Source organism: Phalaenopsis equestris, unplaced genomic scaffold, assembly GCF_001263595.1.
Source record: "Phalaenopsis equestris unplaced genomic scaffold, ASM126359v1 Scaffold000209, whole genome shotgun sequence".
NCBI lineage: Eukaryota > Viridiplantae > Streptophyta > Magnoliopsida > Asparagales > Orchidaceae > Phalaenopsis > Phalaenopsis equestris.
Genome location: NW_018164651.1, coordinates 258,389 through 271,808, shown reverse-complemented (window position 1 = coordinate 271,808; position 13,420 = coordinate 258,389). Strand labels below are relative to the sequence as shown.

General features: G+C 34.0%; 1 protein-coding gene across 1 annotated transcript in view; it reads right to left on the bottom strand.

The window, feature by feature from the left end:
* Window positions 1-13,420, bottom strand: part of LOC110023063 (cationic amino acid transporter 9, chloroplastic) — an 84,939-nt gene that overhangs the window by 67,859 nt on the left and 3,660 nt on the right. The window contains exons 2-6 of the mRNA XM_020722279.1: window positions 10,930-11,342; window positions 6,453-6,629; window positions 5,563-5,787; window positions 5,267-5,443; window positions 4,931-5,167 (exon numbers count right to left, since the gene is read on the bottom strand). Of these exons, the coding sequence (XP_020577938.1) occupies window positions 4,931-5,167; window positions 5,267-5,443; window positions 5,563-5,787; window positions 6,453-6,629; window positions 10,930-11,342 (1,229 nt within the window). The remainder of the gene's footprint in view (window positions 1-4,930; window positions 5,168-5,266; window positions 5,444-5,562; window positions 5,788-6,452; window positions 6,630-10,929; window positions 11,343-13,420) is intronic.

Below are 13,420 nucleotides of genomic sequence, written 5' to 3'. Positions count from 1 at the left end.
GAGGAGCTTGAAGCGAGCAACAAGAAGATCTTCTTCAACATTATCCCTTCATAGCATAATAACAACTCATAGGACTTCGAGGTAGCTCGCCTAGTGTGGCGTAAATCCCCATACTCCCTTTTTAGGCTCTTGTACAACTATGTGGTGCGATATGAGTCCTAACTCGATTTAGGTTCCGAGGTTATCGTACGTACGATGTAAACCCTCATTTCTCTGTGGGCTATTTGCATAATCGGGTATTATGCAACTGTAAGTCCCAAATAATAAAATTGGCAAGATCAAACACTTAATTAATTTCATCTCCAAAATGTAGCCACACAGTAGGATAGTTTGGGAAGTCACTGGGGATTCTCCTCAGATCAGTGACATCCCCTACCTTCTCCTTCCTTTGGACTCCTGAAAATAAGTGTTCCTTATTGTGCCATTCCCATTTGGTTTTCCTCATCCTACCTTGAAAACCTGAACCTTGAATTCTTGAAGACTAGAACCATTGATCATTATCGAGAGTTTTCTCAAGTGACTCCCGTCATTTGGGATGTAATTAACTATAGGGGCTTGCCTCTATAGGGAACTTGGAACCCAGGTAAAATAAACCCTATTTAATCTTTGTATTAAATAGGAAAATTTGTCGGTCATATATAAAAGATTCGCAGACCAAATGGATGTCACAAATCTCTTAGTTTGTAGGATTGGGCCTATTATCGGGGTCTACACTTTTCTCTTGGAATGTGTAGTATTCAGGGTATCAGGCACGATCATGCAAATTATTGGAATAATGAGATCCATTCGGTCTCATTTTTTTTCGAAAATTAAAACATACTACTTTCAAAACCCAAACTATATATCTATTATATTAAATTAAATTTCTAAATTTATTTTCAAATTCATATTTTTAAATCTATCTATATCGAAAAAATTGACCGACATGCCTCCACTTCAAATTACTTGGTACCCCATTTAGAAGAACTTTACTGTTCGTTTATGTTTCAGAGAATGACAACCAAGTTTTGACTAAGGGCCCGTTTGGGGCAGCTTAAAACTGCAGCAGTGTTTTTGAAAACGCCGCCTTTATGTTTGGTTCACACGTTTTACTTGTGTCAGCGTTCTATTATTTCTATTAGACGCGGATCGCGGGTATAACCCTGCGATCCAGCGTTTGAGCGAAGCATTTATGCCCCTATCCTCAAACATGATCCGTCTAGCGCTCTGCCGAGCTAATCCCTGCCGAAGGAAGTATTCCTACCTCTCCGCTGCTCATCCCTGCCGAAGGAAGCCGCAAACAACACTCCTACCTCTCTGCTGCTCATCCCTGCCAAAGGAAGCTCACTGCTGCTCGAAGCTCATCCCTGTCGAAGCAAGCCGCAAGCAACGCTCTTACCTCTCCACTGCTCATCGTTGCCGAAGGAAGCTCACCGCTGCTTGAAGCTCATCCCTGCCGAAGCAAGCCGCAAGCAACGCTCCTACCTCTCCGCTGCTCATCCCTGCCGAAGGAAGCTCACCGCTGCTCATCCCTGCCGAATGAAGCTGCAAGCAGCGCTCCTACCTCTCCGCTGCTCATCCCTGCCAAAGGAAGCTCACCGTTGCTCATCCCCGCCGAAGGAAGCTCATCCTTGCCGAAGGAAGCCGCAAGCAACGCTCCTACCTCTCCGCTGCTCATCCCTGCCGAAGGAAGCCGCAAGCAGCGCCCCTACCCATCACCGCCAAAGGAAGCTCACCGCTGCTCATCCCCACCGAAGGAAGCTCATCCCTGCCGAAGGAAGCCGCAAGCAACGCTCCTACCTCTCCGCTGCTCATCACTGCCGAAGGAAGCTCTAATTTTTTTTTGGTTGAACGATTTATCTCTGATTTTTTTTGTAGTAAATTTTTTTATTTACTTGAGCGATTTACCTCTGATTTTTTTTTGGTTCATGCTTCATTTACAAATTTCTTTTGTGAGACTGCTGAAAGTAAAATTTAAGTGTTAGATATGTAAATACATTGGAATTTTGTGGTATGAGTGTAAAAATGAAAGTTTTGATGTGCGATATGTAAATCCATAAGAATTGAGTGTTATATATGTAAAAATGAAAGTTTTTTGGATTTTAGTATATTGAATGTGTTCAATTATATTACTGTTGCGAACAACTCCACTGTATGTGGCTAAAATAATCATTTTTCCACAAACAGCTGCAAACCAGTTGTTCTCAAACCGCAGAAACCAAACAACATAATAGTTTATTCAATTCAGGGGCAAAATAGTCATTTATCCAGAAACAGTTGCAAATCAGTTGTTTTCCAAACGCACAAACCAAACAGTCAGCCAGCTTATTCGGATCAGCTGCTCATCAGCAGATTATCAGGATCAGCTGCTTATCAACAGAAGCTGGATAAGTTGTAGCTGCCCCAAACAGAACCTAAATTATGTTGGATAGCAGGGAGAGAAAAAATAGTGTCTTGTTAAAGCTTGCAAGGATGTTTTAGCTTGTTTTTTTTTTATTTTTCTTTAACATTTTGTCTTTGCTTGAATTAAGGAAAGTCAAAGAAATGAAATCATATCCCTATAATTTATGGGTTCATTATGAAACTACATCACTTGGCTTGAATTTCTCGATATTTCTTTCATTTCATTTCACTCAAATCCTCAACATTCAAACGGATCCTTCATGTGCTTGGATCATGATTTAAGGAAAGGGGACATATAGTGCATGAGCTCTTAACAATTAAGGGCTTGTTTGACATAACTTTTTTTTTCTATTTTTATTTTTGAAAATATGTTTAGTTAGTATAATTTTTATATGTTTTAATTTTTGTTTTATAAAAAAAATCAAACTTATTTTTAAAAACATTCAAAGCATCTAAATAATATTTTGAGTGTTTTTAAAAATAACAAACTCAATCAACCTGTTTTATTTTAAATTAAAAACAGAAAAAAAAACAGAAAATGAGAATAAAAAATTAAAACTGATCCCAAACGATCCCTGAGAAAAGAAGTTAATGCACAGAGTTCTATCACCACATTGTATAGAGGCTGTTACTATGGATTGAACCTATGACTTCCAAGTGAAAATAGTGATAACTAACCACTTTTCCAAGCCACGTACGCATACATCATGCTAACATACTGCTTAATTGACTTGACAAAATACTATGAATGGAAGAACAATTTTCTTTCATAGCAAATTCACATGCAAAATATATTTGACTTGGAGCATTCTTCCTATGAGAAGCATTAGGCTTCACCAGCATGACAAATCTCACTCGCCAAACCAAACTAAAGCGCTTTGCCAAAACAATAAGAGCTCAATTCATGGTAACAAGGGCTAACCGCTTAGAAATGCCAATAAGCCACATATACAAGTACATGAAAGCAACAGTAATAAACTCAAGTAAATAGCATAATAAGATAGATACCCCGAGAGAAACTCAGGAGATGAAGAAAGGAATGCACTTTATAGAAACCAAATCTATTTCTTTGGTTGGCATTGTTAGCTTATGTTGAGTTGTGTAGTATAGTATCACGCCAAGTTGTAATGTTGAGTAAAACAAAGGGCAAATTGGTAAATTCATTGTAAAATTGTTATTCAAAGTGTTCTACAAAATGTATTTGTTTGATAAGAGAACAATTTGTTGCGTGAATATGGATTCATTGAATGATCATAATGGATGCTATTACAAATATGATATAACTATAATATAATAAAGTAATCTTCATTAATATATAATTAGATAAAATAATTAATTTTACTAATTAGATAAAGAGATCTAAGTTGTTAACGTTGGATCCTAATTTGTCCTTGGACTCACACCTCAGGGGAAGAGTTAGAAAGAAGGGTGAGTGAGCAAGAAGAAAGAGGAAAAGTGTTCTCTTTTTTAGGAGAATATCTATTATCCAATAATTTGGGATCAATCATTCGTTACATAAATTTCCTCAACTTATAGATGATTCTTTACATATAATACAAAATAAATACTCAATGCACACAAATCTATAAGGATCTCTAACTGATCCTTTGTTTGTCTCATTTTGAAATTATATTTAATATGATTTGTGATAGTGTTATATCTTAACTTATGTTTCCTATGAACCCGTCGGGTCACCTCCTTGTCGGTCTACTCAGCTTTCATGGTAATTCGAGGTTGTGCAATTCGACATATTAGAATAAGTTGCCCTCCTCGACCAAGCTAATTCTTAGTCAATGAAAATTATCTAACCCTATTTGGTGAATGGGTTAGCTGATCGAGGTAGGTGAATGGGGACTCACACTCGGTAGCTAGTACTTGACTAGTCATACTCGACGGCTTATATGCAACAATAGATTGACTTGGCAAGATCGCTGAGTTGAGGAATTCGAGAGTCTGCCTTAGCTCGCTATCCATCCCTTGAGCCTGAATTTGAACAGGCGTTATTCGGCCATAAACTTAAAAAGCACTTTTCAAAAGCTAAATAAAGTAATTTTTCAAGAAAACTACTTTTTAGCTTTCAAACAACTAATTTTTTTCTCATATTTTCTTCGACAAAGCACCTTAAAAGTATTTCTAATATTCAAGGAGGAAGAAGCAGGCAACATAAAGCCTTACCACATGAAGCCAAAAGAGGTTGCACTATAGCAAGTTGGTATCGCACATATACAGATATTTTTTCAACAATGTTCATACGTATTAACATATCAAAAAAAGTAATCAACAGTCCAATTTCCCTAGAGAAAACACCCATTGTTTGGCTAGAATGTGAAAATGGTGGTTAGGAAAAAACAACATCGCCAAATTCTTGGCAAACTTTTGATGAGTACCAACAAAATAAATTCCATATAAGAGTTTATAGAGATGAAAGTTTATGCAACCATGGAATCACTATTTAAACATACTTCAAGGAGTAAAAAAATAAAAGATAGTCAAACATAAACCATGAACATAATCAGAACTTAACACAGGTAAAATACATAGAACTCACTTGCCGAAAATTAAGAGCTACTCCTGCTAGGACTGCAATCACTACAGCTATCAGCAATAACACAAACGAACCATTAAAGCGGTAGCAAAATCCAGCTGCGAAGCCACAGCAACCAACAACTAAAAGACAAACAACCCCTTCATGCCAAGATGAAATGTGCCTCGAAGAGACTTGGCCAGCAGCCACATCCTTCCAACGAAGTGTAACGACACAGGCTGAAACAACAGAATAACCAGTCTGCAAATCCAACATTCAAAAACACAAAATAACACATTTCGTAACCATATTAACGAATATATCACACAAATAACTTTTAAGCAAGAACGAAAAACATACCAGTGAACCAACCGAAAGAATGTGTGAAAGGGAGTGCACGTTAAACAGGCCTCCCATAATTCCCGCAACACAGCCAACCCATATCTGAGAATGTATAGGGGTGTGTCTTGTGGGATGTACTTTGGCAAAAATTGAAGGAAGCAGACCATCCCGTCCCAGGCCAAGATATAAGCGAGACTAATCGTATTTAATGTCAATTTAATACGTAATAAGTTTGAAGTACTAAATAAAAAAAATAAGTCAAAGTACTGAAGAAGAAGATAAAGTTTAGGAAGAATGCTGGAGAAATCACTCACCTGCACGTATAAACCGACAAGGAGAGTTGTAGTAAGACCTGCAACAGCCCCAACACTGATTAAAATGGAAACATATTGCATGCCTTTAGCATTGAAAGCTTGAGCCAGAGGAGCATCTTCATCGAGAAATTTATATGGAATCATCCCAGTTAAAACCAAGCAGACGAAAACATAAAGGAACACGCACACAAGGAGGCTTCCTATGATACCGATGGGCAAGTCCCTCTGGAGTGAAGAAAAAAATAAGGGAAATTTACATAGCACAAAGTTCTTATGTATTTACATATCTCACACCTAAACTTTCATATTTACATATGCAGCACTTACGTGCTTTAAACTTATTCATAAAAAGGTGTATTTACTTTTAAAAAACGGTAATAGTGCTATTTTTTATGTGATATTAAATATTTGAGTTCTGCATGTATAAATGTGAAAATTTAGTTGTGAGATATGTAAATACATAAGAATTGTGTGCTACATATGTTAATGCACCCAAAAAATAAAGGAGCATTTACATACATGCCACTCAATTCCTATGTATTCACATATCTAAGACCCAAATTTTACTTTTTATATTTATACCACCCAATCTTTCATATGAATCATTTCACATAAAAAATATCACCATTTTCAGTTTTAATAGTTGAAACACACTATTTCATGCATAGGTAAAGTGGTATGTACGTAAACTTGTAGGTAATTATGTGTTAGATATGTAATACGTAGGAATTGAGTGGTATGCATGTAAATCTTCCAAAAAAAAAGAACATGGGCTGTAATCACAGAAGAGAGTTCAGGATGAAGAAAGAACCTAGAGAATCACTGTAACAGAACTTAGATTTTAGCCTGCCATGAAAAAGCATTAAAGTTTGCAATGCATTTAAAAGTACCTGAGGTCTCTTAGATTCTTCAGCAGAATTAGCTACTGCATCAAATCCAACATAGGCGAAGAAAACTACAGTGGCGCCGGTGACTACTGCTTTAAATCCACTAGGAGCGAATGGCGACCAGTTAGACACATCCACTTCAAAAGCACCAGAAAGAATGACTATTACAACAATTATCACCTAGATCAGAAGAAGTGAGCACTACTGCATTAACTTTACTTTGGAGTGATTCCTTGACAACTATAATGTAAAATTTTTAAAAATTTCTAAAAGACATCACCATGAAAATAAAGGCTGTAAAAGATGCAAATTAATTGTAACACATTATAGTGAGATCAGGCTGTATAAGTGGAAACCAAGCACACCAAGCAAGCTAATGCATATGCAATCTTAACTTCAATCATACTGCTGCAACAATCCATTAAAAATATGACAGTAAGACAATAAACTATAGGAAAATGAAAGCTCGCCAAAAATTATGGGTGTGTAATGAGTTACTTTGGATGAATTAGTTCACAGATTAGTAATACCAAATGAAATCAAAATCCGAAATTACAAAAAATCGAACAGGCTAAGCTTTTGCAAAAACCGATCCAAACCGAGTTGAAATATAATTCAATTTAATTAGTTTGGCTGGGAGCAAAAATAAATTTAGCATTTGACGTAAAATAATTATAACTTAATGTTCTATTTCAAACTTTAAAATTTCATTTCCCTTTCTCATCTCTTCACAATCTCTTCAAAATTGAAAATTTCAACTAACCTAAAATAAACATGTCATATGCTCAATTTGTTTTATTTCCAAATGAATTTAATTTTCTAATCTTATCATTATTTAGTTTATTTTGGTTTCTTTGGTTTATGAATATTAAAATAGAACCAAAAATAAAAAATATAATTTTTTAAAACAAAAAACTCAAAAGTACTATTTTAAAACCTATAATAATCAACCAAATGAACCCAATTTAATTTGTTTTTTTGGTTTTGACAAAATAATGCATGCCCCTACTGAAAATTATAATACAGGGGAGATATTAAATAAGCTAAATATTATAATGATTTGAAGCTATCTAAGCAGATGATGAAGAGGCATACCGGAATAATTAAGAGTTATTTGAATTTATTTGATATTATCTGCTTTAATTGTAATTTCCTCTTTTAATAGACTTAAATGTGAGAAGTCAAAGTTTCCCCCTATATAAGGAGACACTTGACCTGGGGTTTCATAATTGAATGTTAATTAATTAGTGTTTTTCTAAAAAACTAGAACATATATATTGAAATGTTAGCAAAGTTGGTAGCCTTTAGCCTCTCATTCAACAACATTATTACTCTCCAATATATATTTTTATCAACCTTGAGAGAAATGATGTAATCTGATTAAGAGTTATTTCCATTTATTTGCTATTTTCAATTTTCATCGTAATTTTCAACTTTTAATAGACGTAAATATAATAAGTCAAAACCTCAAAGACTTACTCTATATATGGAGACATTTGACCTAGGCATACTAAGTGTCCTAAAAGCCCTCTCAGAAAATAGCTACACATTTCTCTCTCTCTCTCTCTCTCCTGATTTTTCTTTCCATTCTTCCTCCTCTTCTTGTTATATTCTTCTTTTACTCTTCATCTATTCTAATCTCACTTCCTGATCTACATCAAGAACAATGATTACGAAAGGGGTGTGAGTGGTTTCAAAAATGCTGATGTAAATTTTGCAACAAATTTGTTATTGAAGGGATCTAAAGTTATCGACTTCAAAAAGGTCATAGCAGCATGCTTGCGTAAGTATATTTACTTAGTGCAACTTTGAAAAATGCAAGAAAAATTTTGAACAAGGTCGAAAAGAAAAACCATTTTGCTCTTTTTTATGATTTATATAGAAAACAACCTGCTTAGGAAAAAAAATAATACATATAAAATAATTTAAAGAGAAGCATGATCCAGGGTGGCCTTGATCAAATTGAGTGTACCATTATCATCATTATCATCATTGTTAACCTTATTCTAACTATTTGGAGCCAACTTCATGAATCATCAATCTTCTTTCACTCATATTAAATGCTATAGTGCATGTTAAATCTAGTTGGTACAAATATATTTGTCGTTGGCCTACATGCATTTTTCTTTCAAGTCCTTCCAAATTAACTTACCAAACCAACCATATGGTGCATCTTCTACCTTCTATTTTATATGCTCAAACCAACTAGTCTATTTTTCACTATCTTATCATTAATGACTATTACTTCTCAAATCCTCTAATTGTATATATCCATCCTAATTTTGTCACAAATTCATCTGATTCTCGTTTACACCACACTCAACTTGATTATCAATAACTTTAGTAATGCAGAACATAAGAAAACATGGAAAATAGTTGGCCTAGTTACAATTATATAGAAGAACTTTATAAACTACATCTTCATCTAAATCACCATTCTTTAATAAAATAGATCAAAGATATTAAGTGAATCACATCTAGATACTTGTTTTCTAGCAAAATTAACTCATAACTATCAATTTCACACTAGCCAAAATTGCATATCATACATTAGGTCGTTATTCTACTAATTTTAGCCCCATTCTCTGTTTTACTCCTAAGAAATTCCTCCACAGCTGTAACTTTTCATTTACTTAGCAAATGTCTCACCAAATAGAATTGTTGTAAGCAAATAGCATATGCCTTAGTAGCTCTCTTTGAATATTCATTATGAGGATCTCCAAAACCAAATCTAAAAAGACGCAGATTTAATATTATTGGGAATAATCACTTCATAATAATTTTTAATTTCAGTCAATACTCCATCTTACATAACTTCAATCAATTTAACATATATTTGATGCAGACAGTTTTTCCTTAATAAGCATCAAATCGATTGTGATGGTGCTTAATTACATGCCTTTTTAAGATTAATATCTACTTTAAGATTAATTTTGTGTAATGTTATCTAGTAGAAATTATGGATCTTAGGTTAGCAATTGAGATGCCGAATTGTCTTCCAATCATTGGAATGTTGGTGGCAAGTGCTATTGCATACAGATTTTCCTACTGATAGCTATCTTGCCAGCCCAACAATAAACTTGAATATTCACTATCATATATGAAATTAATGATTTTCAATGAATAATCTTTTAGGGTTAAAATAAATTAAGTTTTAACAAGTAATATGTCTGCATCTGTTTTACCAAAAAAAAAAAAGGAATGTGAGAATATAATTGATAAGTATCTAAAAGTTGGGAGTTAAAATATGCTCTACATATGATAAGAAAATTTAATATAGACTTGTATGTCATCAACACCATCTTCATCATTAGATTTAACTTAATAATTTGGATTCTGCTTTAAGAAGCCTCCTTCATTAACTCATATCAAGTAGTACATGAAATATTAGTTGTGTTGTTTTTGTGCAACATGCTATACGGTCAAATCCTTCTACACACCATCTATTTAATAGATTGTTTCTCTTTCTTAGTTCTGCTACAAACCCATCATAAAAATTCTCATTTTAGGCATGGACATTTTGACTATTAATATTATTTTTTTTTCACACGACACATATATTCACATGGCACAACTAGGTTAATTACAGTTTATTAAAATGATTTGTTGGACTTCATAGAGTTCTCATGTGCATAATGCTCCTAAGATATTTCTCTGCCTTAACTATCCAACTTCAAACAAGAGTGGATCAAGTAAGTTTACATATTGGTCAATAAGAAGTCATAGTAATCAAATACGATAAAAATGAGAGTATTAAAAATGGGTCCGTAGTAAAATTAAAAATAGAGAGAAATGAGTGGAGAAGGTTGTATTAGAAAGATGGAAATAAAATTACATAAAAAAGATTTAAATTATTTAGGCGTGTATAATAAGTGGAGAAGAATTCATAAAAAAAGTGAGAAGATAGAGATTGAGGTTTTGTAAAAGGAATAGAGATGAGAAGAGATACACTAGATGTTAAACATTACAAAAACTATACAAAGTTTCTTGCATGATTTAATATGTGTAGCACTAAATAAGAATAAATGGACAAGGACTCTTAAAACATGTGATAAGACTATATGGACCCTAAATCGAGACGATAACCATTACAAATGTACATACCTAAATTAGTCTCATTAAAAGTTCTCAATTGTTAGTTATTGAGGCTCAAATAAATTATCTTCACTTGTATAAGGAAAAAGGAACTCTATGATCTCTATCATATTGTGGTAAAATAAAAGAATAAAGTGTCCAAATAGTCAACTGAAAAATTTAGATGGGACTATATAAAAGAGCCAAATTAATTATTGAATTTTTTTTAGCCCCCTTTAAGAAACTATGGGCCTAAATTGATTCTTTTATAAACTCTGGGACTAAAATGACCACCGACAAAGAATCACGGGACCATTTTGATAATTTTCTCTTAAAAAAATATGCAATTACATGCTAATAAGAATAATTAACTAAATAACCTAGCATAACGAAGTAAAAAAAATACCTTTAATGAAGTCATATATGAGTTTACTGCTGATGATTCTTTAACTCCACAACAAAGAATTACTGTTAAAATAAGCAAAAGTATCGGAGCCAAGATGTTGATGGACATAATTCCGCCAAAAACTTCAAAGCCTCCATGCCCAATCCAGCTAGGAAAAATGCCTTTAAGAAATGGAAAGAGCTCTAAAAGAGATATCCAGTAGCTGGCAAGGCTGCGTGCGATGCTTGCAGCACCAATATGGTAATCCAACATTAGCTGTGCAAAGACGAGAAATGCTGTAATCTCATTGAATGCAGTATACGAATATAAATATGCGCCGCCAACTACAGCAGGAAACCGTGATGCAAGCTCAGCATAACAGAGGGCATTCAGCACACATGCTGCTCCAGCAAGAATGAAACTAATGGCAACACCTGCACTGAATCAAGGGGTGCAAATTAAAAGAGCAAAGCAAAAACAACAAGGATGATTTACATAAATACCACTCAATTCCTACGTATTACATAACTAAACCTAAATTTCAACTTTTACATACATGCCACCTTACTCATGCATGAAAATATATATCAAGATTAAAAGTTAAAATGGTGGTATTTTTTATGTGATATGAAAGCTTTGGGAGGTATTAATGTAAAAAATAAAGTTTAGGAGAGACATGTAAATATATAGCAATTGGGTGGTAGGTATGTAAATGCCCCAAACAACAAGAATGGTATAAAGCTGTGCATTATCTTAAACCATGAAGATCTTAAAGCTCCAAAGTGACATTCACCTCTGCATCAAGTTTATCTATCATACCACTGGGATTTTTTCCTGCCTTTCATATATGTTCTTGGGAAAGTAGGGGAAAATCTTGTTCAGCTTGTACTTTCCAGAAAGTTAGACTTAAATGGAGAAGATTAGCATAACGGAATTGGGAGAACATAAATGCATTCTACTTCATGATTGCACATTGTGTGCTCAGCTTAAATGTAATTGATACGAAATGGAACTTATCTATGATTTGTGAACAACTGAACATTTTCATTTACAATTCCCTACCCAACATAGTGAAAACATAGAGAAGAGTTAATTGGGCTAAAAAAGCTAGTAAATATAACTCATCAACCAAATAAAAGAGGAAAAAAAAATCTTACTAAATTTCTCCTTGACAAAACAAATGGAGTCAAACAATTATCAATTCAAGTTCTTTACCATTTTCTTTTTAATCCCTTGCAACTACCTCAAACTTGGGAATTTAATTATATCCTAGTGAAACTTCCTTAATAATTATTTTAACTTCAAGAGGCTCAAAATAAAAATAGATTTACTCCAACTAGAAGATGGCTTGCTCCTATTAGTTTAATTCACCGCAAAATTGAATCAAGAAATGATATATACATATGTATATGTGTTTTTAATGCATATATACACATGCGTATATGTATTCATCATTGTATAATACGTAAATAATATATATGTAACTCTATAAGAGCAACTGGGTGTACATATCTAAACATGTATTAAGGAATATGAGATTTTGGTCCCATGTTGGTTAAATGAAAAATATGTTGGTGTAAGAATTTTAACAGATTAAATAAAGTTTAAAGATTTCCTCCAACTATCCATATGCGGCAAATTTAGTCTCAGAGTATCACACTTCTTCAATTTTGTTCATATGAGACTATATTAACCCCATAAAAATAGTTGGGAGATTATTTTGGGACCTAACAACATTGACATTGACTCTTACCCAAAGGCTAAAGTTGTTGGTAAATGGGTGGACCACTAGTGTATATGGCCAAACTCCAATTGCTTTTTTATCCGCTCTCTAACAAGTTGTATGAAAGTTTAAGATCTGATTAGGATCACATGATTCATGATGTTTGTAGATCACATGAGTCCTGACCGGCATCTACGATAGTTAAGCAAAGTCAGAAGTGGGTGACTCCCATAACAACTACATAGTTTAGTGGGCATTTGACATACAATACTTAATAAAGCTTCCAATTCATGATTTTTTATTGCATACGGACACGGGAGACAAATTTGCGTCCGGTGTCCGATCAGAACCATCAAAAAAATTTGAATGGGTCTCACTCTACAACAACAACAACAACAATAAAGCCTTAATCCCACTACGTGGGGTCGGCTACATGAATCCTTTTTCTCCATTGCGTCCTATTTAGTGTCATATTTTCATTTAGTTCTAGTAAATTAAGATCATTTTTAATACAATAAGTCCAAGTCTTCCTAGGTCTACCTCTGCCTTTCTTAACACAAGTCAAATCTAAAACATCTACTCTCCTAATCGGATCATCTAATGGTCGACGTTTAATATGACCAAACCATCTAAGACGACTTTCTCTAATTTTGTCTGTCACAGGAGCTACACCAACCCTATCACGAATATATTCATTCCGCATTTTGTCTCTAAGTGTAAAGCCACTCATCCACCTAATCATTCTCATCTCGGCAACACTTAACTTATTATTATGCTTCTCTTTTAAAG